The sequence below is a fragment of the Microcebus murinus genome, chromosome 6, assembly GCF_040939455.1.
Source record: "Microcebus murinus isolate Inina chromosome 6, M.murinus_Inina_mat1.0, whole genome shotgun sequence".
NCBI lineage: Eukaryota > Metazoa > Chordata > Mammalia > Primates > Cheirogaleidae > Microcebus > Microcebus murinus.
Window position 1 is genome coordinate 100,753,157 of NC_134109.1, and position 22,503 is coordinate 100,775,659.

Genomic DNA, 22,503 nt, shown 5'->3' on the forward strand with positions numbered 1-22,503 from the left:
AATGGAAGAGGAACTTGTAGTTTAAAAGAGACTTAAGAGACATTTCAATCAAATGCGGACTTTACATGGAATCTAATTGGAATAAGTCAATTATAAAAAACATTTATGGGATAATTGTGAATGGGAACATAGACTGGATATCAGATGATATGAAAGAATTAGTGGTAAATTTTTAAGTGTGATAATGATATTAAGGCTATGTCTTGAAGGTACACACAGAAATCTTTACAGATGAAATGATATGACATCAGAAATTGCTTTAAAATAATCCAGCAACAGGTACATATGTGGAAGAAGTGAGGGTAGGTTAAAAGAAGAAACCAGACTGCCTGTGAGTTGATAATTTTTTTTTTTTTCCGCTTTGTTGCCCAGGCTAGAGTGAGTGCCGTGGCATCAGCCTAGCTCACAGCAACCTCAAACTCCTGGGCTCAAGCAATCCTCCTGCCTCAGCCTCCCAAGTAGCTGGGACTACAGGCATGTGCCACCATGCCCGGCTAATTTTTTCTCTATATATTAGTTGGCCAATTAATTTCTTTCTATTTTTAGTAGAGATGGGGTCTTGCTCTTGCTCAGGCTGGTTTCGAACTCCTGACCTCAAGCAATCTGCCCGCCTCGGCCTCCCAGAGTGCTAGGATTATAGGCGTGAGCCACCACGCCTGACCTACTTGATAATTTTTGAAGCTGGGTGATAGGGACATAGTTCATTATATTATTTTCTCTACTTTGTGTGTTTAAAAATTTCCACTCAGGAGGAAAGAAAGAAGATACAAAAAGTACCTGACACATAATAACAGCTCAATACATGATACTGTTATTCTGTTATGAACAAACCATACTTTAGGGAGATTAAGTAACTTCCCCAAAGTTATACAGAATTGGCAAAAACCATGGCCTGCTTCTCAGGAAGTCCCGTGTGTAGGCCAGTTGGGCAACATAATCACAAAATAATCACAAAAGCAACTTACTGAAATTAAACTTTTATTCCAAATAACTGTAATATCTAGAAACTAGACAACTAACACTCAAAACAATTTGCTTAATTGGAAATTAAAAGTAGTTGATTGGGGGAGAGCAAACAGTGGGGTGCTAGCCGTGGCACTTTGAGAATGGTTATACCCAAGAAAGCATAAAAATAACCAGTGTCCTTCTGATATACAATCTGGATATGCAGCATTTACAGCAAATAATATAAAAAAAAGAAGGAAGAAAGGAAAAGGAAAGAAAAGAGAAAAGAAAAAAACACCACAAAATCCCAAACCTCAGAAATTAACATTCACTTAAGAACACAGGAAGACTTCTGGTAGCAAAATTTGCACAGTCCTTAAAATAGGAATCTTCAAAAGTACTTCTTCAAATCCAAAAGCTAATAAAATTAGAAGAGAGAACAGTTACGCTGGCTTACGGGGGCTGTCGCCTGTCACGAAGATGACCATCAGTCCTGCTTCCAAAACACAGTGAGAACCGGTGAGCCCGACGAAGCTGAAGGCAGAGGCTGCTGGCAGGTACTGACGTCGCCGATTGTATGAGAACGCGCTGGGATCAACTCATCACGGACAGCGAAAGCCACTACTGCTCCTCCTGGCTGACAGTGAGGTTGCCTTTCTGCACCTCAAGCTCCTCGGCACTGACCATTGATGGGTCAATAGCTGCGTATTTGGTTCCATGGAATTGCAGCAAATGTATCTGTCGGAACACAGAATCATTACTTTAAATGGCTGTATTACAAAGTAAAGTGGGTACTGCCTTATATAAAAAGCCTGGTAGGCTAGCACTCTGGGAGGCTGAGGCAGGCGGATTGCTCAAGGTCAGGAGTTCGAAACCAGCCTGAGCAAGAGCAAGACCCTGTCTCTACTAAAAATAGAAATTAATTGACCAATTAAAATATATTAAAAAAATTAGCTGGGCATGGTGGCCTGTAGTCCCAGCTACTCGGGAGGCTGAGGCAGGAGGATCGGCTTGAGCCCAGAAGTCTGAGGTTGCTGTGAGCTAGGCTGACGCCACCGTACTCATTCTAGCCTGGGCAACAAAGTGATACTCTGTCTCAAAAAATAAAAAGCCTGGTAGGAAAACATCACCACAGGTAGGTAAATGTTTTATACTTCTCCAAGTTCCTACAAAGTCTCCTTATAGACATTTTTTTTTTAATTTCAGCATATTACAGGGGTACAAATGTTTAGGTTACATATATTGCCTTTGCCCCACCTGAGTCAGAGCTTCAAACGTGTCCATCCCCCAGACAGTGTGCACCGCACCCATTAGGTGTGTCTATAGCCATCCCCTCCTCCCCACTCCCATCCTCAGACATCTTTGGCAGCATGCTGCTTCCCTTCTGTTGCTGTGAGTTGCGACCTTACAGTTTTCTGCTACTATGACTAATGCTGCAATGAATATCTCTGGGCATCAAGTTTTCTATGTTTAGGATCCTGTCTTTAGGATTTATTTCTACAAGTGGATGGCAGGATCAAAGGATGTGACTGGTTTTTAAGGCTCTTGATACTTCCTGTCAAACTGTCAAAGCAATCACTTTTCTCCACTGTGCTATTACCCATTTAGGTAAAGTATGAAGAGGTGGTGTTTGTTGTTTTTTTTTTTTTTTTTTTTTTTTAAGGCATTAAAATTAGATCAAGAAGCCTCTTCATAGGACTCAAACTGAGCCCATTTAGGTCTGGTATCTTGCTTTGGTTAAATTCAGTGTGTCTAGGAGGCAGGTCACATGGCACCAGCAGCTATCTCAGTGTGTGGGTACAGGCCTGCTCTTCTTGGAAAAGTGATGGTGGACAGAGGGTCACCCAGGAATATCCAATGCTCCTGTCTGAATTCTCCTACAAATTGTATATGTAAAAAAATTATATATGTAGTCCAGTTGGGCACTTTTATCAAGTCAATGCCTCATTCCTATAATGAATTCTGTAGTTCCCTTATTCCTTTACCCTACTATAAAAAAATTTAAAAAGCTTTATATTATAAACCATACATTTCGGGTTCAGAGTGCTTTAAGCTCCAAGCTGGGACTTACCTGGACATAAAGATTCACCTCTGCGCTTCTACACAGGTACGGGAAATTGCCTCCTGTTTTAAGGTGAGCTCTTCGGGCATTGGGATACAGCTTGTACATTTCTTCTTTAGCTTCAGTTGAAAGTGCACTCTGGTCAAACACCTTTTAAAAAACCACAAAGCTGAAATCTCCTGGTATGTTAATATGTTCTTTTTAGATTGTTAGCCCACACATTCCTTTCTCATGAAAACACAAGACTGAGCCCTCAGCAGCCTGAGCCACCTCCTCGTGCTGATCCCTGGTGACTTCTAACTCCAACCTAAGACATTAGCTAAAGATTTGCTGCCAAGTGTCTCTTGCACTTTGGGGGGCGGTGGTGGAGTCAACCTTTTTCCTCAAATACAACTAACTAAATTAGCAGAATATTAATAGTAAACAATCATGGAAAATGCCAATTAATTTCAAAAAAATCATGAAACCCCAAAAGAACTTTTCCGTTTATTATCAGTTAAAAACAACTGTATATCATATATATACTCAGTGAAAACATTTAAAAAGTATAAAAACATTTAAAGAGTATAAGTGGCCAGGCACAGTAGCTCATATCTATAATCCTAGCACTCTGGGAGGCTGAGGCGGGCGGATTGCTCGAGGTCAGGAGTTTGAAACCAGCCTGAGCAAGAGTGAGACCTCGTCTCTACTGTAAATAGAAAGAAATTAATTGGCCAACTAATATATATAGAAAAAATTAGCTGGGCATGGTGACACATGCCTGTAGTCCCAGCTACTCGGGAGGCTGAGGCAGGAGGATCGCTTGAGCCCAGGAGTTTGAGGTTCCTGTGAGCTAGGCTGACGCCAGGGCACTCACTCTAGCCTGGGCAACAAAGTGAGACTCTGTCTCAAAAAAATAAATAAAGAGTATAAGGTAAAAAGAGTACAAGATAAAAAGTCCAAATCCTTTCTTAGGGAAGCCCCTGATGGCAGTTTAGAGTGTATGATTCTAGACATCTTTCAAGATATATACAAATTCATGTTTTTATAACACATGCAAAAATGTTTTTCAAAAAGTAATTTAAAAGAAGCAAATATATATTTATATATAACATATATTTTTAATATATATATACATATGTGTGTGTTTAAATGCATCTCCAACAAAAACTTGTAGGCAGTTTCCAGTGGCCATGAACCCAGGTGGTGCGCACAGCTTTGAAAGGGCAGGCAGAGCAAAGACACTGTGAGGACCATTGACAAGCTTGCTCTATGTCATGGTAAATGTCAGAATGCAGTGATTATAGTACAGAATAAGTTATTGTTTATATGATTGTAATGGATAATTACTTGAAAAAAATCAATTCATAGAAATACCACATTATTTGAATTTAGGAACAAATCCATTTATGAGGCAACATAAAGTAGTTATGTGATTTTAAAAAAAGTTAAAACCGTAGTGAGATACCACTTTACATCCATTAGGATGAATATTAACAAAAAACCCCAGAAAATAACAAGTTTTGTCCAGGATGTGCAGAAGTTGGAACCCTTGTGCATTGCTGGTGGGAATGTAAAATGGTACAGTCACTGTGGAAGACAGTATGCCATTTATTCAAAAAGTTAAACATGTAATTACTGTAAATTCCAGCAATTCTACTTATAGGTATATACCAAAAGCATTAGAAGCTGAGACTCAAACAGATACTCTTATATCAATATTCATAGAAACATTAACAATAACATTAACATTAACAATAGCCAAAAGCTGGAAACAACCCAAATGTCTCTTGACAGATGAATGGATAAACAAAATATCGTATGTACAAACAATGGAATATTCTTCAGCCTTAAAAAAGGAATGACATTCTGACACGTGTAACACACATTTTGGGACAAATCTTGAAAATATTATGCTAAATAAAACAAGCCACACAAAAGGGTAAGTACTGTATTATTCTACTTATATGAGGTTCCTAGAATAGTCAAACTCGCAGAAACAGAAAATAGATTGTTGGAGGAGAAGAAAGGGAATGGAGTATGGGTATGGAGTTTCTTCTTAGAATGATGAAAAAGTTCTGGAAATGGATGGCAGTGACAGTTGCACAACATGAATATACTTAATGACACTGAACTGTATACTTAAAAATGGTTAAAATTGTAGATTTTTTTTTTTTTTTTTTTGAGACAGAGTCTCGCTTTGTTGCCCAGGCTAGAGTGAGTGCCGTGGCGTCCTAGCTCACAGCAACCTCAAACTCCTGGGCTCGAGTGATCCTTCTGCCTCAGCCTCCCGGGTAGCTGGGACTACAGGCATGTGCCACCATGCCCGGCTAATTTTTTATATATATATCAGTTGGCCAATTAATTTCTTTCTGTTTATAGTAGAGACGGGGTCTCGCTCTTGCTCAGGCTGGTTTTGAACTCCTGACCTTGAGCAATCCGCCCGCCTCGGCCTCCCAAGAGCTAGAATTACAGGCGTGAGCCACAGTGCCCGGCCTAAAATTGTAGATTTTTTAAATGTACATTTTACTGCAATTTTAAAAAATAAGAAACTTTTGTGCTAATTAGACCTTGTGGAATTCTTGATTCTCTGCCCTCACGAGGCAGCTTCTTTTTGCTGCCCAGATGAGTAATAGCTAAAGTGCAATATCTGTTGATGAGAACAGTAAAAATACATCAAAATGGGTTAAAATTCCCATGTTTGTTTAAATTTATTTTGATTTCAATGGTGTTACTCTCAACAGGAAAAAAATCCAAGATAAGCAATAAACAGATTATTTTGGAATTGAGAAAGCTGGAGGGTGAGAACAAAATCCAAGGCAGCATTTGTAGAGGCACATTGAAAATTATAAAATAATCATATGGAGGTTCTTGACATATATATTTTACTAAAAAGGAAGCTTACATCCATAATGGTTACAGGGATGTCCCGAATTTTATGAGGTTCCACGTAAGAATTTTGACAATTCAGGGTAAGTCTTGAAGCAAGTTCACTCTGACCCAAACTTTCCAACTGCAGGAAGAAAACACAAGTACAGTGTTGGAAATAATTTTTTTTCACATTTACATTAAATCCACAGATAACATTTATGCCTTTATTTTATTTTATTTTTTTAGAATGCCAGCATTCCAAGACATTTATGCCTTTAAAGGTGGTGTCATGTGCAGGGCGGCCAGAAAAGTCACCAATGAGGAAACACAATTTATTTGAGAGACCCTGAACTGGGCTTCTCAGAAAGTGGTGGCATTTTTCTATTCTGGGAACCTGGATAGGATTCCACAAATTAAACCTGACTACCTACAGCCCTCAATCTAGACTGCCTGTTTCAACCAGGTACCTGTGGGCAGCAAGCCAGTTCCTATAGCTCAAAGGTAACAGATAAACCTTCAAGGATCTTAGAGCTGGAAGAGACTTTGGAAATTATCTAGCTCAGCTGTTCCTAATACAAGCCTATAGACCTGGTTCATCAGATTTACTCAGTGGGCTGGGGAAGTGGTATAAATTAAAAATAAAGATTCCCAGATCCCACACCTGGAGAGGGATGGAGGGATTCCAGTTGGATGGTCTGGTGTAAGGCCTTGGAATCTGTATTTTTTTTTTTTTTTTAAGACTAGTCAAGTGCAGTAGTGAAGAGGGGGGAAAGTAGTAGAACAAGCAGTTTAATCTATACCTGACTGTGAACAATCAAGTGAGATAACTCACTACCTTCAGACCAGGCGAGTCTATATTTTTGAAAGCTCACCCAAGTGATTTTGATAAACAGCTGGTGGAAAACACTAATATATTAATAGGCAAGCCCTTAGCCACAATAATATATGTTCAGATGTATTAAAGTTAGTATGGAAGATTGCCTAACAAATACCTCTAATACATACTCAATGAGACAGATGTATCTTCTGGAACCACGTAGATGTGAAAATTCCCAGTACAATGTGTTCCCACCCCAGTGCCACGATCTTTACCCTGTCCACCATGAAATCAATGGCGTCAGCCATAACGGGGTCCACTGGGCCAGATGAAAAGTTTCCGAGAACTATTTTTTTGAGCATAAATGCTGGCATCAGCCAAAAGCTGTAAAACAAAGACAAAGATCTGATAATGTAAACTTCTAAGACTACACATGAATGGCAAATATTCATTCAACATTGAAGCTTTGTATTAGCTAGGTACTTGGGATCTAGAGATAAAAAGACCTAATCCCTTCCTTCAAAGAGCTCAGCATCTAGTTGTTTTTTTTTTTTTTGAGACAGAGTCTCACTCTGTTGCCCTGGCTAGAGTGCTGTGGTGTCAGCCTAGCTCACAGCAACCTTAAACTCCTGGGCTCAAGCAATCCTACTGCTTCAGCCTCCCGAGTAGCTGGGACTACAGGCATGCGCCACCATGCCCAGCTCATTTTTTCTATATATTTTTAGTTGTCCAGCTAATTTCTTTCTATATTGTTTTTTTTTTAGTAGAGATAGGGTTTTATTCTTGCTCAGGCTGATCTTGAACTCCTGAGCTCAAACAATCTGCCCACCTCAGCCTCCCAGAGTGCTAGGATTACAGGCATGAGCCACCGTGCCTGGCCCAGCATCTAGTTCTTAAACACACTTTTCCAAGATTCCAAAGAGTTATGGCTTACTTAATATAATTAAACCCTTATTGGAGGATTTAGAATAATTATTAAATTTAACACTGCAAAATACCTTTACTGAAGTAGACAGTCTCATGATTCTAAGATTCTTTTTTCCTAATTGGCCTTATTTCCAATGATTAAACTAATCCCTTTGGAAAACTGAGTATTAATAGAAATATTCCTTCCTTCCAGTTGATACCATTTTTTAACTGATACTTCAAAATATTTCAAAATATCAATATGAAAGTTACTGCATCTCCCCAAATTTGCTACTATTAGATTCAATTAGACTAATGCAAGGCAATTTGATTGTTATGGATTTCTATATATGATTTTTAGTTGATATTTATTCCACTAATTTCAACTGCTGTGAGTTGTCATGGAAGATAAACACTAATGTCTCTAAACCTATGCTGAAAATTACTTACAAAAGGTGCAGACCACCTTCTGATGCTTATTCTCATTGGAATGGCCTTGTTGGAAGTTGAGCTTCCCTCAGAAGGACCACTCGGCCAACTTTCAGTTAACTTTCTAAGTTCTCTCCCACCCCTACCTCTTTCTTATCCTTTAAAGGTAATAATGTCTAAGTGTGCTCTGTAAGGGGTAGACCCTGTTGGCTTTGCTTACTCCTGTATCCGCACTCAGATATCTGATTTAAAAAAATAGCTGATTTATTTTGTGCAAAAGCACAAACTAAATGGGTACAGTCTTGGCATTCTGGCAAGTAGAACAATACAAAATCACTGAAAATAATCAATGAGCTTTAGTGCATCATCTGGACAGGAAGTATTTGTATGTAGCTAATGTATACAAGAAATTGGTTTATGAATTCTCAGTAAACTAGTGAGATAACATCAGGAAAAGGTCTCAAAAATATCAGAGTACAATTTTAAGAAGATGTGAAACCATGCAAACAACATTTATCTATTAAATGTAACATTATTTGAAAACTAACCTGATCATACATATATGTTTAGTCACTGGGCTTTTTTTTTAGGGTCGACCCCAGCCTTGCTAGCAATGAAAGAGTGCACAGTAAGCCAGCTTTAGATATCTATCAAACTAACTAAAATGATAAAATCAATAAAGGGATGGTTCTGAGGAAAGAGGCACCCCACTGGTTGCCCCTAAAGCATTTCCACCATTTCTCTTTCTGAAGAGCAGAGTAACAGCAAGTGTCATGATGTGCAGAACATCTGCTGATGGAATAAATGTTCTAGTCCTTCCATTTGGGGAATATACCTCATGGAAATAACCCAGAAAGGGAAGGAAAACAGTAATTATACAAAGATATACTGTAGAACATAATGAAGAATAGGAAAAAGGCAAATGCCTAATGAAACTGTGTTAGTCAATACACAGAACTGTTCATACAAAATAAGTGGGACAAACAGAACACATATTAGCCATACGGACACACTGAAGAGAAACAGTGAAAGTGTATGAATGTACATTAAACAAAATTAAACAGTAATTTAAAGTAATGGGAAGAATCAAACTTAGAGTTCATTCAATCCTTCTCTTTTGCAAAGATAATTGTTTATAATTTTAACCACTTCAGTATGAGCATTGACTATAGTCGATACCCAAAGATGAGCGTGCACAGCCAAGCGTCGACTATGAGTGCCGGCTGTGGGCAAGGTTTCAAGGCCGGTGAGCGCTGTACCAAAGTGGTTAAAAGCCAAGGAAGCTGCAGAAAACAACTAAATACAAGCCTTCCCTTCCTACTGCACCAAAAAACCCCAAAGCCAACATTTTCAAAACTTCGCTGAACAAAAATAAGAAGAATTTTGGCCTAATGTTTATGTTCTTACCTGTTTGCAGTCCAAGTTTGGTTGAAGATAGAGGTGTCACTGAAGGAATTGCAGAGGATGAGGGAATGAACTCTGGGAGATTTGTGAGTATATTCAGCAAATTTCTGGGCCAAAAAACCTCCCAAAGAAGCCCCAAAAAGATGAACCTAATTATAAAAAATCATAAGGCAGATTCTAAAATACTGATCAATCCTGAACATGAGTATCAAAAAAATTGCTTCAATTATCACTAACCACAGAATATAATGTCATCACTAGCCAAGAGACTAAAGTATCTACAGCAATTAGAAATTTAGGAAATGCTATATGTATGTATGTATTGATTGAGGCAGAGTCTCGCTCTGTTGCCTGGGCTACAGTGCCATGGTGTCAGCCTAGCTCACAGCAACCTCAAACTTCTGGGCTCAAGCAATCCTTCTGCCTCAGCCTCCTGAGTAGCTGGGACTATAGGCATGTGCCACCATGCTCGCTAATTTTTTCTACTTTTAGTTGTCTGGCTAATTTCTATTTTTAGTAGAGACGGGGGTCTCACTTTTGCTCAGGCTAGTCTCAAACAACCCTCCCGCTTGGCCTCCCAGAGTGCTAGGATCACAGGCGTGAGCCACCACACCCAGCTGGAAATACTGTATTTATTTAAATGCAATTTATAAACCCCATCAAGAAAACAATACAACTGTACATCCAAATCATACAAGTTAAAAAAAAAATTAAGATGGCATTATAAAATGAAACCACTTATATAGTTTGTTTAAGAAAACTATGATTCAGTAATTCCACTCTTAGGTACATACCTAAGAGAAATGAAAATATATGTCAACATAAAATCTTATATATGAACGTTCACAGCAGGGTTATTCATGCTAGCCAAAAAGTGGAAACAACTCAAATGTGCATCAGCTGATGAACTGATAAACAAAATACGGTATATTCATTCAAATATTATTTAGCCATCAAGAGAAATGAAGTACTGACTCGTGCCTCAACATGAACGAACCTCAACAACATAATGCTAAATGAAAAAAGCCAGTCACAAAAGGCCACACATATCATATGATTCCATTTATGTAAAATATCCAGAGTAGGCAAATCCACAGAGACGGAAAGCAGAGTAGGTTGCAAGGTGAGGAAGACAGAAGATGGGGAATGACTGCTAATAAAAATGGGATTTCTTTTTGGGATAAAAAAAATGTCCTAAACTTGACAGTGGTGATGATTGCACATACCTGTGAATATACTAAAAAAACACTGATTATATACTGTAAAAGGGTAAATTGTATGGTATGTGAATTATATTGCAATAAAGCTGTTATTAAATAAAAGATGTCTGGGTGTGGTGGCTCATGCCTGTAATCCCAGCACTTTGGGAGGCCAAGGCAGGAGAATTACTTAAGGCCAGGAGCTCAAGACCAGCCTGAGAAATATAGTGAGACCTTGTTTCTACAAAAACCAGAAAAATTAGTTTGGCATGGTGGTATGCACCTATAGTCCCAGCTACTCGGGAGGCTGAGGCAGTAGGATCACTCAAGCCCAGGAGTTTGAGATTGCAGTAAGCTATGACTGGACCACTATACACCATCGTGGGCCACAAAGTGAGACCCTGTCTCTAAAAAGATAAAAAGAATAAAAATAAAAGACAATATCAGGCTTTACAATATAAATGTTGCATTAAAATCACACATCTGTAATTAATTCCAAGGTACTCACTTTATCCAATTGTAAATGATCTAAAAGTTTTCTGAATCCATCACAGAATTCAAGATGGTCCCAATAAACTGGATACTGCAACTGAAATAATAACAATAATTTTAAATTTATTTTAAAAATTTTAAAGGTAAAACTGCAACTCATATATTTGAAAAGTTTAGGATTGACATAATAGCATTTCTCATTTGCCCAAGCTCTGTTCCTTATTTAAAACATGTGAAAATAAGCTCTTACTTTCTGCTAAACTTCATAATTCACACTTTACTTAAAAGACCAAAATTAAGATAATAAAAAGCCACACTGTAGTGATACTATGTGAATAAAAATTTCAATTCACATCAATTCCCTTTCTAAATAGCTGAGAATGTCTGATATTCAAGGATGAATAGAGCAGAACCCCCCAAATAAAGAACCAGTTTCCTTTAAATCCAATTTCATTCTGAATTATGGCTCTGGAGAACTGGAAATAAAATCTGTTCTAAGAAGAGTTCTCTCTCCTTTTGGTAGCATTTTTAAATGGGGTGTTCAATAAAATCGTTCCTCTTCTCTTTTATTTGTGACTTTTTTAAAAAAAAAGTATGGTACTTGACCCTGGGTAGGCTATTAATGATAGAATGATGAGGAAAACGAAGTACAAGTCACAAACTCATTTTTAGGGGACTCGGCCCTTCTTTTTACTTTTTCTTTCTCTCCTTTTTTCTTTATTTTTGAGAAAGTGTCTCGGTCTATCATCCAGGCTGGAGTGCAGTGACATCATCATAGCTCACTGCAACCTCCAACTCCTGGGCTCAAGTGATTCAGGCTTTCTTATACACTTAGGCTTAGTTTGTCAACTCATCTGATAGGCTTATTGTTTAAGCACTTAGATTCATTTTGTCATTGACAAATCACAGGAATAGATACTGCCCATGTGAATTTTGGGATAGTTTTAGATTTGATATATTACTTTTATTATTAAAATTCTATTTGTGGATAAGACTTCCACCATTCTGAGAAAGAATGGAGAACAAATTCTCCCTAGTAGAAAATTAAGAATTTCTTTTCCTAAAAGCAAGGGGATGGTATTTTTATGAAGGCTTTAATTTAAAATATCCATGCCCAAGTGTGGCTAGAGTGGCTTGAGCAAGGGAGAGAATAGTAGGATATAAGAGATTTTTAAGGGGGTCAGGTCATGTACAGAAACAGTCTTCAATTTGTTTTAACTCTTGTGCCCTTTAAAAGAGTTCTGGAAAGCTATTTTTTCTCAAGCATTGTAAACTGACTCTAAAATTTTTCATAGGTTTAAATAGTTGCTAAATGTAATTTCTGACATTTCTCAATACTGACATTTTTAAATTGTATCATTTTAAAATCTACCTAATGAAAAAGTAAACACTAAAGTGGTTTAATACTATCATCTATTTTTAAAGTGCATAAAAATGTTACATTTTGTTAAATATTGAACATGAAAAATAAAGTTTTGGGAATGTTTTAAAAAATATATATCCATGCCCTACACAGGTGATAAAATTGTTTGCAACTTAATGCATACACACAATTAATTACGGATAGAACTGGGGAACCTGAAAAAGTTTGGTGGGTTGTAGCAATGTCAATATCCTGATTGTGATAGTATACTACAGTTCTGCAAAAGGTTATCATTGGGAGAAACTGGGCTTAAGTGTAAAAGGAATGTTTCTTTGTATTGTTTCTTACCACTGCATATAAATCTACAATTACCTCAATAACAATTTAAATAAAAAAGATCTGTGGATTTTAACTGCTAGTTACCAACAAATATCTAATAAGTTCCAAACCTAGTGGGGATGGGGTTGAGTATTCTGATCAAATCCCGATGACAAAGTAATTATGAAGACACTGCTGGCCTGTTCTTGATTTGCTATCTAGCTAATGAAACAGGGAAAGCCCACATCAAGAACACTGAGGGCGAAGAAGAAATATCCAGCCAGAAACCAAGGCTATCTATCATGACCTGCTAGTCTGGAGCGATAAATACATGGTCCGTGTTTGACAGCAGTCCCAAATAGGACTGACACTTGAGGGCTGCTCAGTTTCCTCCTCCCTGGTGAGCAACAGTGACCACTGAAAATGGCACTGTTATGCTGCAGAGGGCTGGGATGAGGGCAGTTATCTCCCCCTTCTCCTAGAAGGCTAGGGGGAACACTGAAAACCCAGACCAAGGCAGGACTATGTAGCGGAGACTCAAAATGCCCGGATGAGGAACAGTTAAAGAAACTAAGCCAGAGAAGAAGACCTGGGAGGCAGGTGGCAGGGTGCTGGTGGTAACTGTTTTCTCAAATAAGAGAAGGGCAGTCAGAAGGAAGAGGAATCCATTTGTTTTGTGGCCCCAGTTGGTAGGAACCCCAGTGAAATTTTCAGTTAACTTCCAAGAGAAGAGATCTGATCCAATTTTTCACTCCTTTAAACAGTAAATAAAATGTATAGTAACAACAGTACTCCCGACAGGAGATATATGCTAGTATCTCAGGTCCCAGAAACAACTGCCAGCTAGAGTCTCTCTCCTTCCTCAGAAGTTAGGAGACCAAGCTCCTGTTTGTCGTTACGCAGTCCAAGCATGCAAAAAAAAATCAGTCACAAGCAACACTGCCCTCCCCATGCGCCTTTCTCTCAGAGGAGGAGATGCAAGAATGATCTGTGGGAAACTAGATTTAGATCAAACTCAGTTATAAAACAGTATTTGTTTCTACTAGAAACAAAAAAAAATTCTTAAGCAAATGCTAAAAATATGAGCTAATTAATGAACCTCACCTAAAATGTCAAAGATCTGCTTTAAAAGCAAGCTTCTCAGTCACCTGTATGTTAGCAGATCTCTTCATTGTCTAACGTCCATGCTCGGCTCCCTGGAAGCAGTGTGTGACAAAACGAGGAGTGGAAATGGAGTCCGAAGACTGAGTCTAGTTCCTCCTTCCACCACTTACTGGCTGTGTGACCCCAGCGATTACTAAAGTGACCTGGACCTCAGTTTCCTTATCTAGAGAAAATGACAAAGCTCCCTTCCACTGAGTTGTGACAAGAGTGTCAGGAGAGAATGTGAAAAAAACCTGGGCATAGAGAGGCTGCCAACAGAGGTCTGTCGAATCTCCATACGGCTGTGTACACATACCAGCATCCTCCAAAAGACTTCATCCCACAGTTTAAAATAGGAAGACAATGTCTCACCTCAGTTAAAGAAAACTGTCCGTTACTACGGTTGATCAGAAACAGAGGCACAAAACACACAAATGTGGATCTGAATTTTAATACTGAATCAGTAATACTTACAGCTATAACCCGGTAACCCCATCCAGTCAAGGCCAAAATCTGCCGGAAAAATACATCTGCAGTTCCACTGACAGGGGGCAGAAATATGAGAGGACACCTGATACTTCTGGGGCCTGCATCATAGAGTGACCATATCTTACTGTCATCATCATCTACGATAATCTGGAGGGAAAGTCATAAGAAAAAAATGGAAAATTTTGTGAATTTGCATTTTATGTTGTTATTTCACACTATAATTTCACTGATAATTTTAATCCGACTCCCTCATTTGTTACAAGGTAACCTGGATATCGCATCAGATTAACAGTGCATAACTAACTGCTCTGGTCTCTTTTTCTTTCTTCAGTTTTAAAATATTCCACAGAACTGCTTTATAATCTTTCACAGAGCTGGTTTTCTCTCAGTTTTTAATTTTCCTCTCTATCCACAATATAAAAAATCTATTTTATCATTAAAGTGTGTACGAGGCTTCCCCACACTCTGACTCTGTGAGTGTGTACACAAGGAGGGCAGTCTGCAGTCACTGTGCAGTTGCTGGCCCAGAGGACTGGCTGGGATCAGTAGGGTCAGAGTAGGAACAGTAGAGTTGAGGGAGACACAAGACTCCTGCCTCTAGAAAGAGGCCAGGTAGAAGGTGGAGATGGTACCAGCTCAGGAGATGTTTCAGGAACCCGATCTAGACCAAGCCTCTGCTACAGAGGAGGGATGAGGCAGGCGTAACTGTCACTGCCCCGGGAGAACTCTTCAAACCATTCAGTAGGGGGTGGGAAGTGGACACAGTGAGAAACTGGCTTTTTGGAGAAAAGCAGGTGGGGAAGAGGAAGTCATCAGAAATCTTCCTGATTTGGTGGTTCCTAACCCAACAGGAGGAAAAGATGAGTATAAATGAGCTGAGGCAAGTCAAGGCTCAGCAGAGAGCTTGGCACATATGAATGTTCAGTAAGTGTTAGCTATTATTGTTATTCACTGCATGCTAGTTTAATTTCTGTTTTACTTGGCTGACTTTTGGTGGTATTTAGATAAGTACATTAACTGCTTGGATGCTTGCCCATGCAAATCAACATACATGCTAATTTTATATTAAAAAATGTAAGGCCTCCAGGTTTGTTCTTCTGAGAGCTCCTGACTGGCAGGGCTGTGGACTCCAGAGTGTCACTCTGTGGGTGGCAGCATACTAAACTAACTGGTGTCACCAGGAGCAGACATACATGGGGCAAGGCAAAGTCTAGAGGGGCCCAACAATTTCCTTTGGATTTCCCAAAGTCACAGATGGTGACAACATATCTCAGACACTCATGTTTTTGCCCTGTGTATTTTGTCACTCACTTTTTTGCTTTTCTTGTTTCTTTTGCTATGACTGTGGTAAAAAAAAAACTCTCAATGACCTTTGACAGTGCACACATCCCAATCTTACAGTAAAAAAAAAAATCACGTGACATAACATGTTCAAATCTCTAATATTTTCTAGGAAATTATTTCAGTAATCTAATTTGGAAGAATAGTAATACATATAGAATGTTCTGGAAAGTAACACAGAAAATGTTCTGAATATAAGCCATAAATACTTAAATGTGTTTATCACATTTCCTACCACAGTGCCAGGTATATAGTAGGTATCCTGCCTATATCTAGAGAATTGTATTTTAGATTTCTATATACAGAGAATAATTTTGTGATTAATTCAAAATTGCATGAGAGTTTCACAGCTGTTTACTCTGACAAAATGATTATAACAGACACACAGAAGATTTTAAGGTCACAGTATTCTAATATTTCTGCAAAGGGAATCACAATAGATTTTACTCTGATTTGAATAGCCTTTATCTAGTGTGATCCCTAAACATTTGGGATTAATTTAGGAGTCAGTCAATACTCAAATTTGATATAAGTGTTTAGGATTTTCAAACATCCCAGGCAAATAAAGCTTCCAGAGGATGACTGTGGCAGAGTATGTCATTGCAAACAGAGTCTCTATAATGTGACCCACTGTAAATTTAAATCTGAGGAACAGGAATAGAATATGATTGTACTTACTATTCATGCTGTTGCTGTCAAGCTTTCTCCAAACTATACAGAGGAGTACACACATACCTGCTTGTTTGGATGTGTAAAAGGAATTATAAGAAATAAGTATAGTTATACCTACTTTTACTCTTGCATGAGTCTCAAAAGTCGACTGCATGTGGCAGGGAAGGGGTGAATTTTATGCTTTGCAACCCTGAATCATGATACTTGGCAATAACTTTACTCTCAAACACTACTAAGGCATAATATCTAAATCACACATAAAAACGATTTTGCAAATAAGAGGTGTAGTAAAACCATACATACCTTTTTAAGGGGAACTGTACTTCTAAACCAGTTATAATCAGGAGAGACTTTAATCTCTCCCATGATTAGCTGAAATGGAGGTTAACCCTGAAATAAAAGCAGGTGATGTTTCATGTCAAGAATTCATTTTTACATCAGAACTAAATGTAGAGTCTGGTCTAGTTATACCAACAATACTTTAAAAGTAAAACCAAGGAAATGACCTATTTTACCTTGTTCATATATACTTAAACTACAGAAAACAATTTGGTGAAATGCTATAATCACAGAACCAGAGGGCCCTTACAGATAATTATGCCAACCCCCTTAGTTTCTCCAGAAGAATGTGGTCTAGAAAATTTAAAAGACTGGCCGGGCGTGGTGGCTCACGCCTGTAATCCTAGCACTCTGGGAGGCCGAGGTGGCGGATTGCTCAAGGTTAGGAGTTCGAAACCAGCCTGAGCAAGAGTGAGACCCCGTCTCTACTGTAAATAGAAAGCAATTAATTGGCCAACTAATATATATAGAAAAAAAATTAGCCAGGCATGGTAGCGCATGCCTGTAGTCGCAGCTGCTCGGGAGGCTGAGGCAGTAGATTGCTTGAGCCCAGGAATTTGAGGTTGCTGTGAGGTAGGCTGATGCCACAGCACTCACTCTAGCCTGGGCAACAAAGTGAGACCCTGTCTCAAAAAAAGAAAATTTAAAAGACTTACCCAAGATCACATGGCTACTGCAGAGCTAGGACCAGATGTAGGACGATCATTTATGACTCCATAATGCTTGTCTTAGTCGAATCAACTGCAGTACCATCACCTATCTTTTGATAGTATCTTAAGAATCTATTTTATTTTATGTTGCTGGAATTTGTGACACATTTTATTTTTTTTAATTTTATTTATTTATTTTAAAGAAATAGGGTCTCACTTTGTCGGCCAGGCTGGAGTGCAGTGGGCACAATCATAGCTCGCTGCAGCCTTAAATTCCTAAGCTAGAACAATCCTCTGATCTCAGCCTCCCCAGTAGCTAGGACTACAGGCTCACACCACCACAACTGGCTACTTTTTAAAAATTTTTGTAGATATGGGGTCTTGCTACATTGCCCAGGCTGGTCTTGAACTCCTGGCCTCAAGCTGTACTCCTTCATCAGTCTCCCAAAGTCCTGGGATTACAGGTGTGAACTACCACGCCCAGCCAAGAACTCATTTTAATAAAGATGTTCTTGTCTGATTATACAGAACAGAATTATAAGGAACAGACCACGCTGGAGAAAGTAGTTTTTAAAGTAAGCTTGTTTCCTGATAAATTCACAATACACCATAAATCTAACTCTAAAGGAACATAACTTCAGAAACTCATGTGTAGTTCTTAATATAAAATACAGGCAAATCTGCCTTTCATATTGATGTGATTAAAAGTTACACAATGTCCTCTGAAAGATCTATCATATAAACTTGAGGGCACAATAACTAGCAATGAAACAAAACACTGGCCTTTAGAAAAAAATGTGTGGCCTTTTGTTGTAAGCTTAGTGACTTCTAGTTTTTATAGCTCTGTGACCTTGGGTAAGACATGACCCTTTTGGGTTTGTTTTCTTATCTATGACTGTTTCACACTGTATCCCCAAAGTCTAGAGCAGTGCTTGGCACACAGCAGGCATTATCTGTTGATTAAGGAGAATGAACTAGACCATCTAGAGTCCCTTCTAACCCTGGCATCTGTGAGCTTTGGACTGCTTAAGCACCTTCAATTTAAAGCCTGCCCCTCTTGCTTAGGGATCTGTGCTATATTCTAACAGGAAACTGAAATTATAGTTCCCTGTTGCTGATTCTTATTCAAGTGAGGGATTCTACCCATCAGCTGGGAAGGATTCAAATACTTGCTTTGCACCATGCCATCTACCTCAAGAGCAAGCCTAGATTCCTGACACGGCTGAGGTAAGTTTGAGACTCCAGGACTTAACTCCTGGGCTGACTCTGAAGTGTCATTTTAGGGAATGTTCTCTAGACTAACAAGGAGCAGGGGATACTAAACTCAATGGAATTTTTCCTCATTGCCCCTGAGATCTGCTCCCCTAGAGCCCTCAGTAGCTCAATTGCTACCTGAGAGAGTCACCAAGCTGAACCTCAAGGAAACAGTAAATATAGACATTCTAATATTGAACTTGATTTACAACATTGACATTGTAATAGTGGTTTCTTCTCTCAAAACTAAGAGAGTGCTTTTAGAAAAGTTTGTTAAAAATCACAAATTGCTTTAAAGTACCAAGAAAATCATCAGCTAGTCTTATGCTGAAAATCAATGTGCATAGATGTATTCATACTGCAATAAAAAAAATCATTCTTTGTATACCCATTTTATCTTAAATATTAACATGTTAAAAATCTAAGCCATTTTAACTACAGCCCTTCTCTAAGCTGGTTGTTACTTTTAATCGAAAGCAATTAGCACATATAGTTAATTCTGGAATATTTTCTACCTGGACACACTTGAAATACTCCCATATCATCTAAAAATTTCCTAATGGAGGAATTTCCTGGTATTGCATTACTAGAAACAATTACCCTATTTTTACAGGAGGAATATGAAAAACAAGTTTAGCAAAAAAAGTCTACTCAATAGATTTATAAAACACCTTAGCCAATTACAGAAAGTTTGCTACTATAGTCATCAGACTTAGGATAAACTGAATTATTCATAGCTTTGGAATCCATTCTAATGCACAGACCAAACTACCATACAAATACACAGGCACACAAATTCACTCAAGTCATCCACCTATTTCCCATACCAGTAAGTAGAAAGATGTTCCTTACCAATAGTCCTCAGTATTAATTCACGACCACCTCAGTATTATAACATGTTATATAACTAATCTTGCCGGATGGAGAGATTCCACCCAGCTGTGACTAAATTTTTGTAGAGACAAGTGATTTAACACTTGTGCTAGTTTGGCAGTACATGAAAGATAAAATGGATACCAAATGTTGCATCTGACCAACTGACGTCTAAGTGAAAAAAGCTCACTGCTGCATAGGGAAAGCAGCTGAGTGTTATGAAAAGAAGTTTGTTCTAGCTCTCTTTCATCCACTAAAGGAGTATACTTTTCCAAGTCACAAGAGGAACATTCCATATATGGCAAAGAAGGCTGAGATTGCGACGAAACTGGTCAATACTAAATAAGAAAGAATGTGAACCATGAGCTCAACACTGATTTGATCTCTCATGATTTAGTTCTTCACAAAAACAAAAGCACCTGTTCATGCTGGTGGGAAAATGGCAACAGAGATTAGTCTTAATCTTGCCTAAGGAAACTCCTCTTCCAGTGAGCTATGGACACCTGGTCCTCCATGGCCCTTGTGCTGGACAATAAAAACTGCCAGTTGTGAGTGTGCACCTGTCCCTCAGGGTTTCAACAGAATCTGCCAGTTTAAAGTCAATAAAATCAGCCGGGCGCGGTGGCTCACGCCTGTAATCCCAGCTCTCTGGGAGGCCAAGGCGGGCGGATTGCTCGAGGTCAGGAGTTCGAAACCAGCCTGAGCAAGAGCGAGACCCCGTCTCTACTATAAATAGAAAGAAATTAATTGGCCAACTAATATATATACAAAAAATTAGCCGGGCATGGTGGCGCATGCCTGTAGTCCCAGCTACTTGGGAGGCTGAGGCAGTAGGATTGCTTGAGCCCAGGAGTTTGAGGTTGCTGTGAGCTAGGCTGACGCCATGGCACTCACTCTAGCCTGGGCAACAAAGTGAGACTCTGTCTCAAAAAAAAAAAAAAAATATATATATATATAAAGTCAATAAAATCACCTTTACAAATGTTTTAAGTCACATAACCAGCTTAACTGGCCAGAGGTTTCTGCTCTTTTATCTCAATCTATAGTTGATCTAAATATAGACAGTTTGTGATTATTAATATCAGTAATTTGTGATTATTAATATCAGTAATAACAAATATTAGAACCTGTGAGTCTCTAAGCAATTCAAGTGGCTTTTTATTTATTTATTTATTTTTTGAGACAGTGTCTCACTCTGTTGCCCGGGGCTAGAGTGCCATGGCATCAGCCTAGCTCACAGCAACCTCAAACTCCTGGGCTCAAGTGATCGATCAGCCCTTGCCTCAGCCTCCCAAGTAGCTGGGACTACAGCTATGCGGCACCACACCCGGCTAATTTTTTCTATTTTTTGTAGAGATGGGGTCTTGCTCTTGCTCAGGCTGGTCTCAAACTCCTGACCTCAAGCAATCTTCCTGCTTCAGCCTCCCAGAGTGCTAGGATTACAGGTGTGAGCCACCGCACCTGGCCTCAAGTAGTTTTTTAATGCATGTCTACATCCCTCACCATATCTGAACTGTAGGTAGCTATCCCCTTTTAGATCTCTGAAGAGTTATTCCTCTTTTCTTCAAGAACCATTCCATTATCTCTAAATCTCATGGGCAGAAAAGCTGCCTATTTGACATCTCATGTGACACCTTTTCATGCTGTTGGTACAAAAGCTTTCGGAATTTGGACACAGCTATTAAGTTACTCCTCAGTCTGTTGAATCTTTGTACGAACAGGAGCCGGACCATTGTAGGTGGAGACAAAGCAGTAGCACAAATGTCTAACTTACAACTCTCCAGGCAAATGAAACGAGGAAAAGTGAGACTGACCCTGCTACTTTCCTTATTTCCCCATTCACAAGCCTCACGCCTCCCCCTACTGAGCAATGACAAAGACATTCGTCACTTTCAGGCTGAAGTGCAATCTCCAAAATAACTGGTGTCTGTTCTTAAAAGTTATGGAAAGAAAAAAAAAAAATGTTCCTGGGCTGCAGCCGTGCGGCCCCAGGATGAACCCATCACGATTACAGAAGGATGCCCTGGTTCAGCCGCGCCCCCGCCTCCCCGGAGACGCACACACAGCGCCTCACCAGCCCCTCTGGTGACAGCCACACAAAGGCAGGGGCACTGGCACACGGACCACCCCTACGAGCTCAGGCTCGGCCTCAGGCACACACAGGGGTATGTGATCACGTGCACGGTCACATGGACCGGCCCACTCAGAGCCACACGCACAAAGTCACACCGACAGAGCCAGCAGCGCTCGCTGTATACACACCCACCCACAACACCCCCCTCACCGCACACCCACACACGCGCTTCCCAGGGCCTCGCCCACCCCTCACCTGCCGTGGCCGCCCCCACGTCTCTTTCCCTCCTCCCCAAGGCGCCTCTTCGCTCCACTACCGGCGCGGACCGTGGAGGCGGCCGGGCCGGGGCGGGGGTGGCGGCCGGAGCGTCGGGACCCGCTGGCACAGCGAGCGGAGGGCGCGCGGGAGGCGGGCCTCTGAGGGGCGGGGCGCGCGGCCTGACGAGACTGGGCCGCCGCGCTCCCTCCTCCCGAACCGTCCGCTCTGCGGGCGCGAGCCTCCCGCTTCCGGGTTCGGAAGGGGGCGGGGCCACGTCGCGAGGAAGGGGCGGGGCTGCGGGGCTCTGGCGGTCACTATGACGACGGGGAGAGTGGGCGACGGCGTGACCGCTGGATTGGAATGGAGGTGGGAGTTTCTTTAGGTGCGGCTGTGTTTACCTGCATGACGTGGGCACCCAGGAGAAAGTTGTGGGAGTGTTAGAAGAGGGTGCCTGGCCCCTTGGGACCTGCTTCTGCTTTCAGTTCGCGTCCTCTCCGTCGTGTAAAGCATTGAGGGGACACCTTTGGGTTCCAGGCTTTGGTGAACAGGGGTTCCTGTACTCTTTTCTTGGTAAGATTTTTTCCCCTTTGGTACAACCAAAGCCCTCACCTCCTTTTCCAGCCTG

General features: G+C 40.1%; 1 protein-coding gene across 2 annotated transcripts; it reads right to left on the minus strand.

Moving 5' to 3' along the window:
• Positions 1 to 961: 961 nt before the first annotated feature.
• On the minus strand, positions 962 to 22,126 carry SPG21 (SPG21 abhydrolase domain containing, maspardin). 2 transcript variants are annotated; one of them, XM_012758706.2, is made up of 9 exons: positions 21,876 to 22,126; positions 16,734 to 16,820; positions 14,403 to 14,564; positions 11,121 to 11,201; positions 9,417 to 9,562; positions 6,950 to 7,058; positions 5,892 to 5,999; positions 3,017 to 3,157; positions 962 to 1,683 (listed from the first exon to the last, which is right to left on the minus strand). In XM_012758706.2, exons 2-9 carry the CDS (start codon positions 16,794 to 16,796, stop codon positions 1,567 to 1,569), a joined length of 927 nt encoding a protein of 308 aa, XP_012614160.1. In that variant the 5' UTR covers positions 16,797 to 16,820; positions 21,876 to 22,126; the 3' UTR covers positions 962 to 1,566. The 2 variants fall into 2 exon arrangements, with proteins under 2 accessions (XP_012614160.1, XP_012614161.1); XM_012758707.3 differs by lacking the exon at positions 21,876 to 22,126 and adding an exon at positions 19,526 to 19,673.
• Positions 22,127 to 22,503: the final 377 nt, after the last annotated feature.

Coding starts and splice junctions, on each gene's coding strand:
- SPG21 (XM_012758706.2), bottom strand. CDS start 16,796: ATGGGAGAGATTAAAGTCTCTCCTGATTATAACTGGTTTAGAAGTACA. Junction 7,059..9,416: donor CAAACTTGGACTGCAAACAG/GTAAGAACATAA, acceptor TTTGTTTTACAG/CTTTTGGCTGATGCCAGCAT. Junction 6,000..6,949: donor TTGATTTCATGGTGGACAGG/GTAAAGATCGTG, acceptor TTCTTCCTGCAG/TTGGAAAGTTTGGGTCAGAG.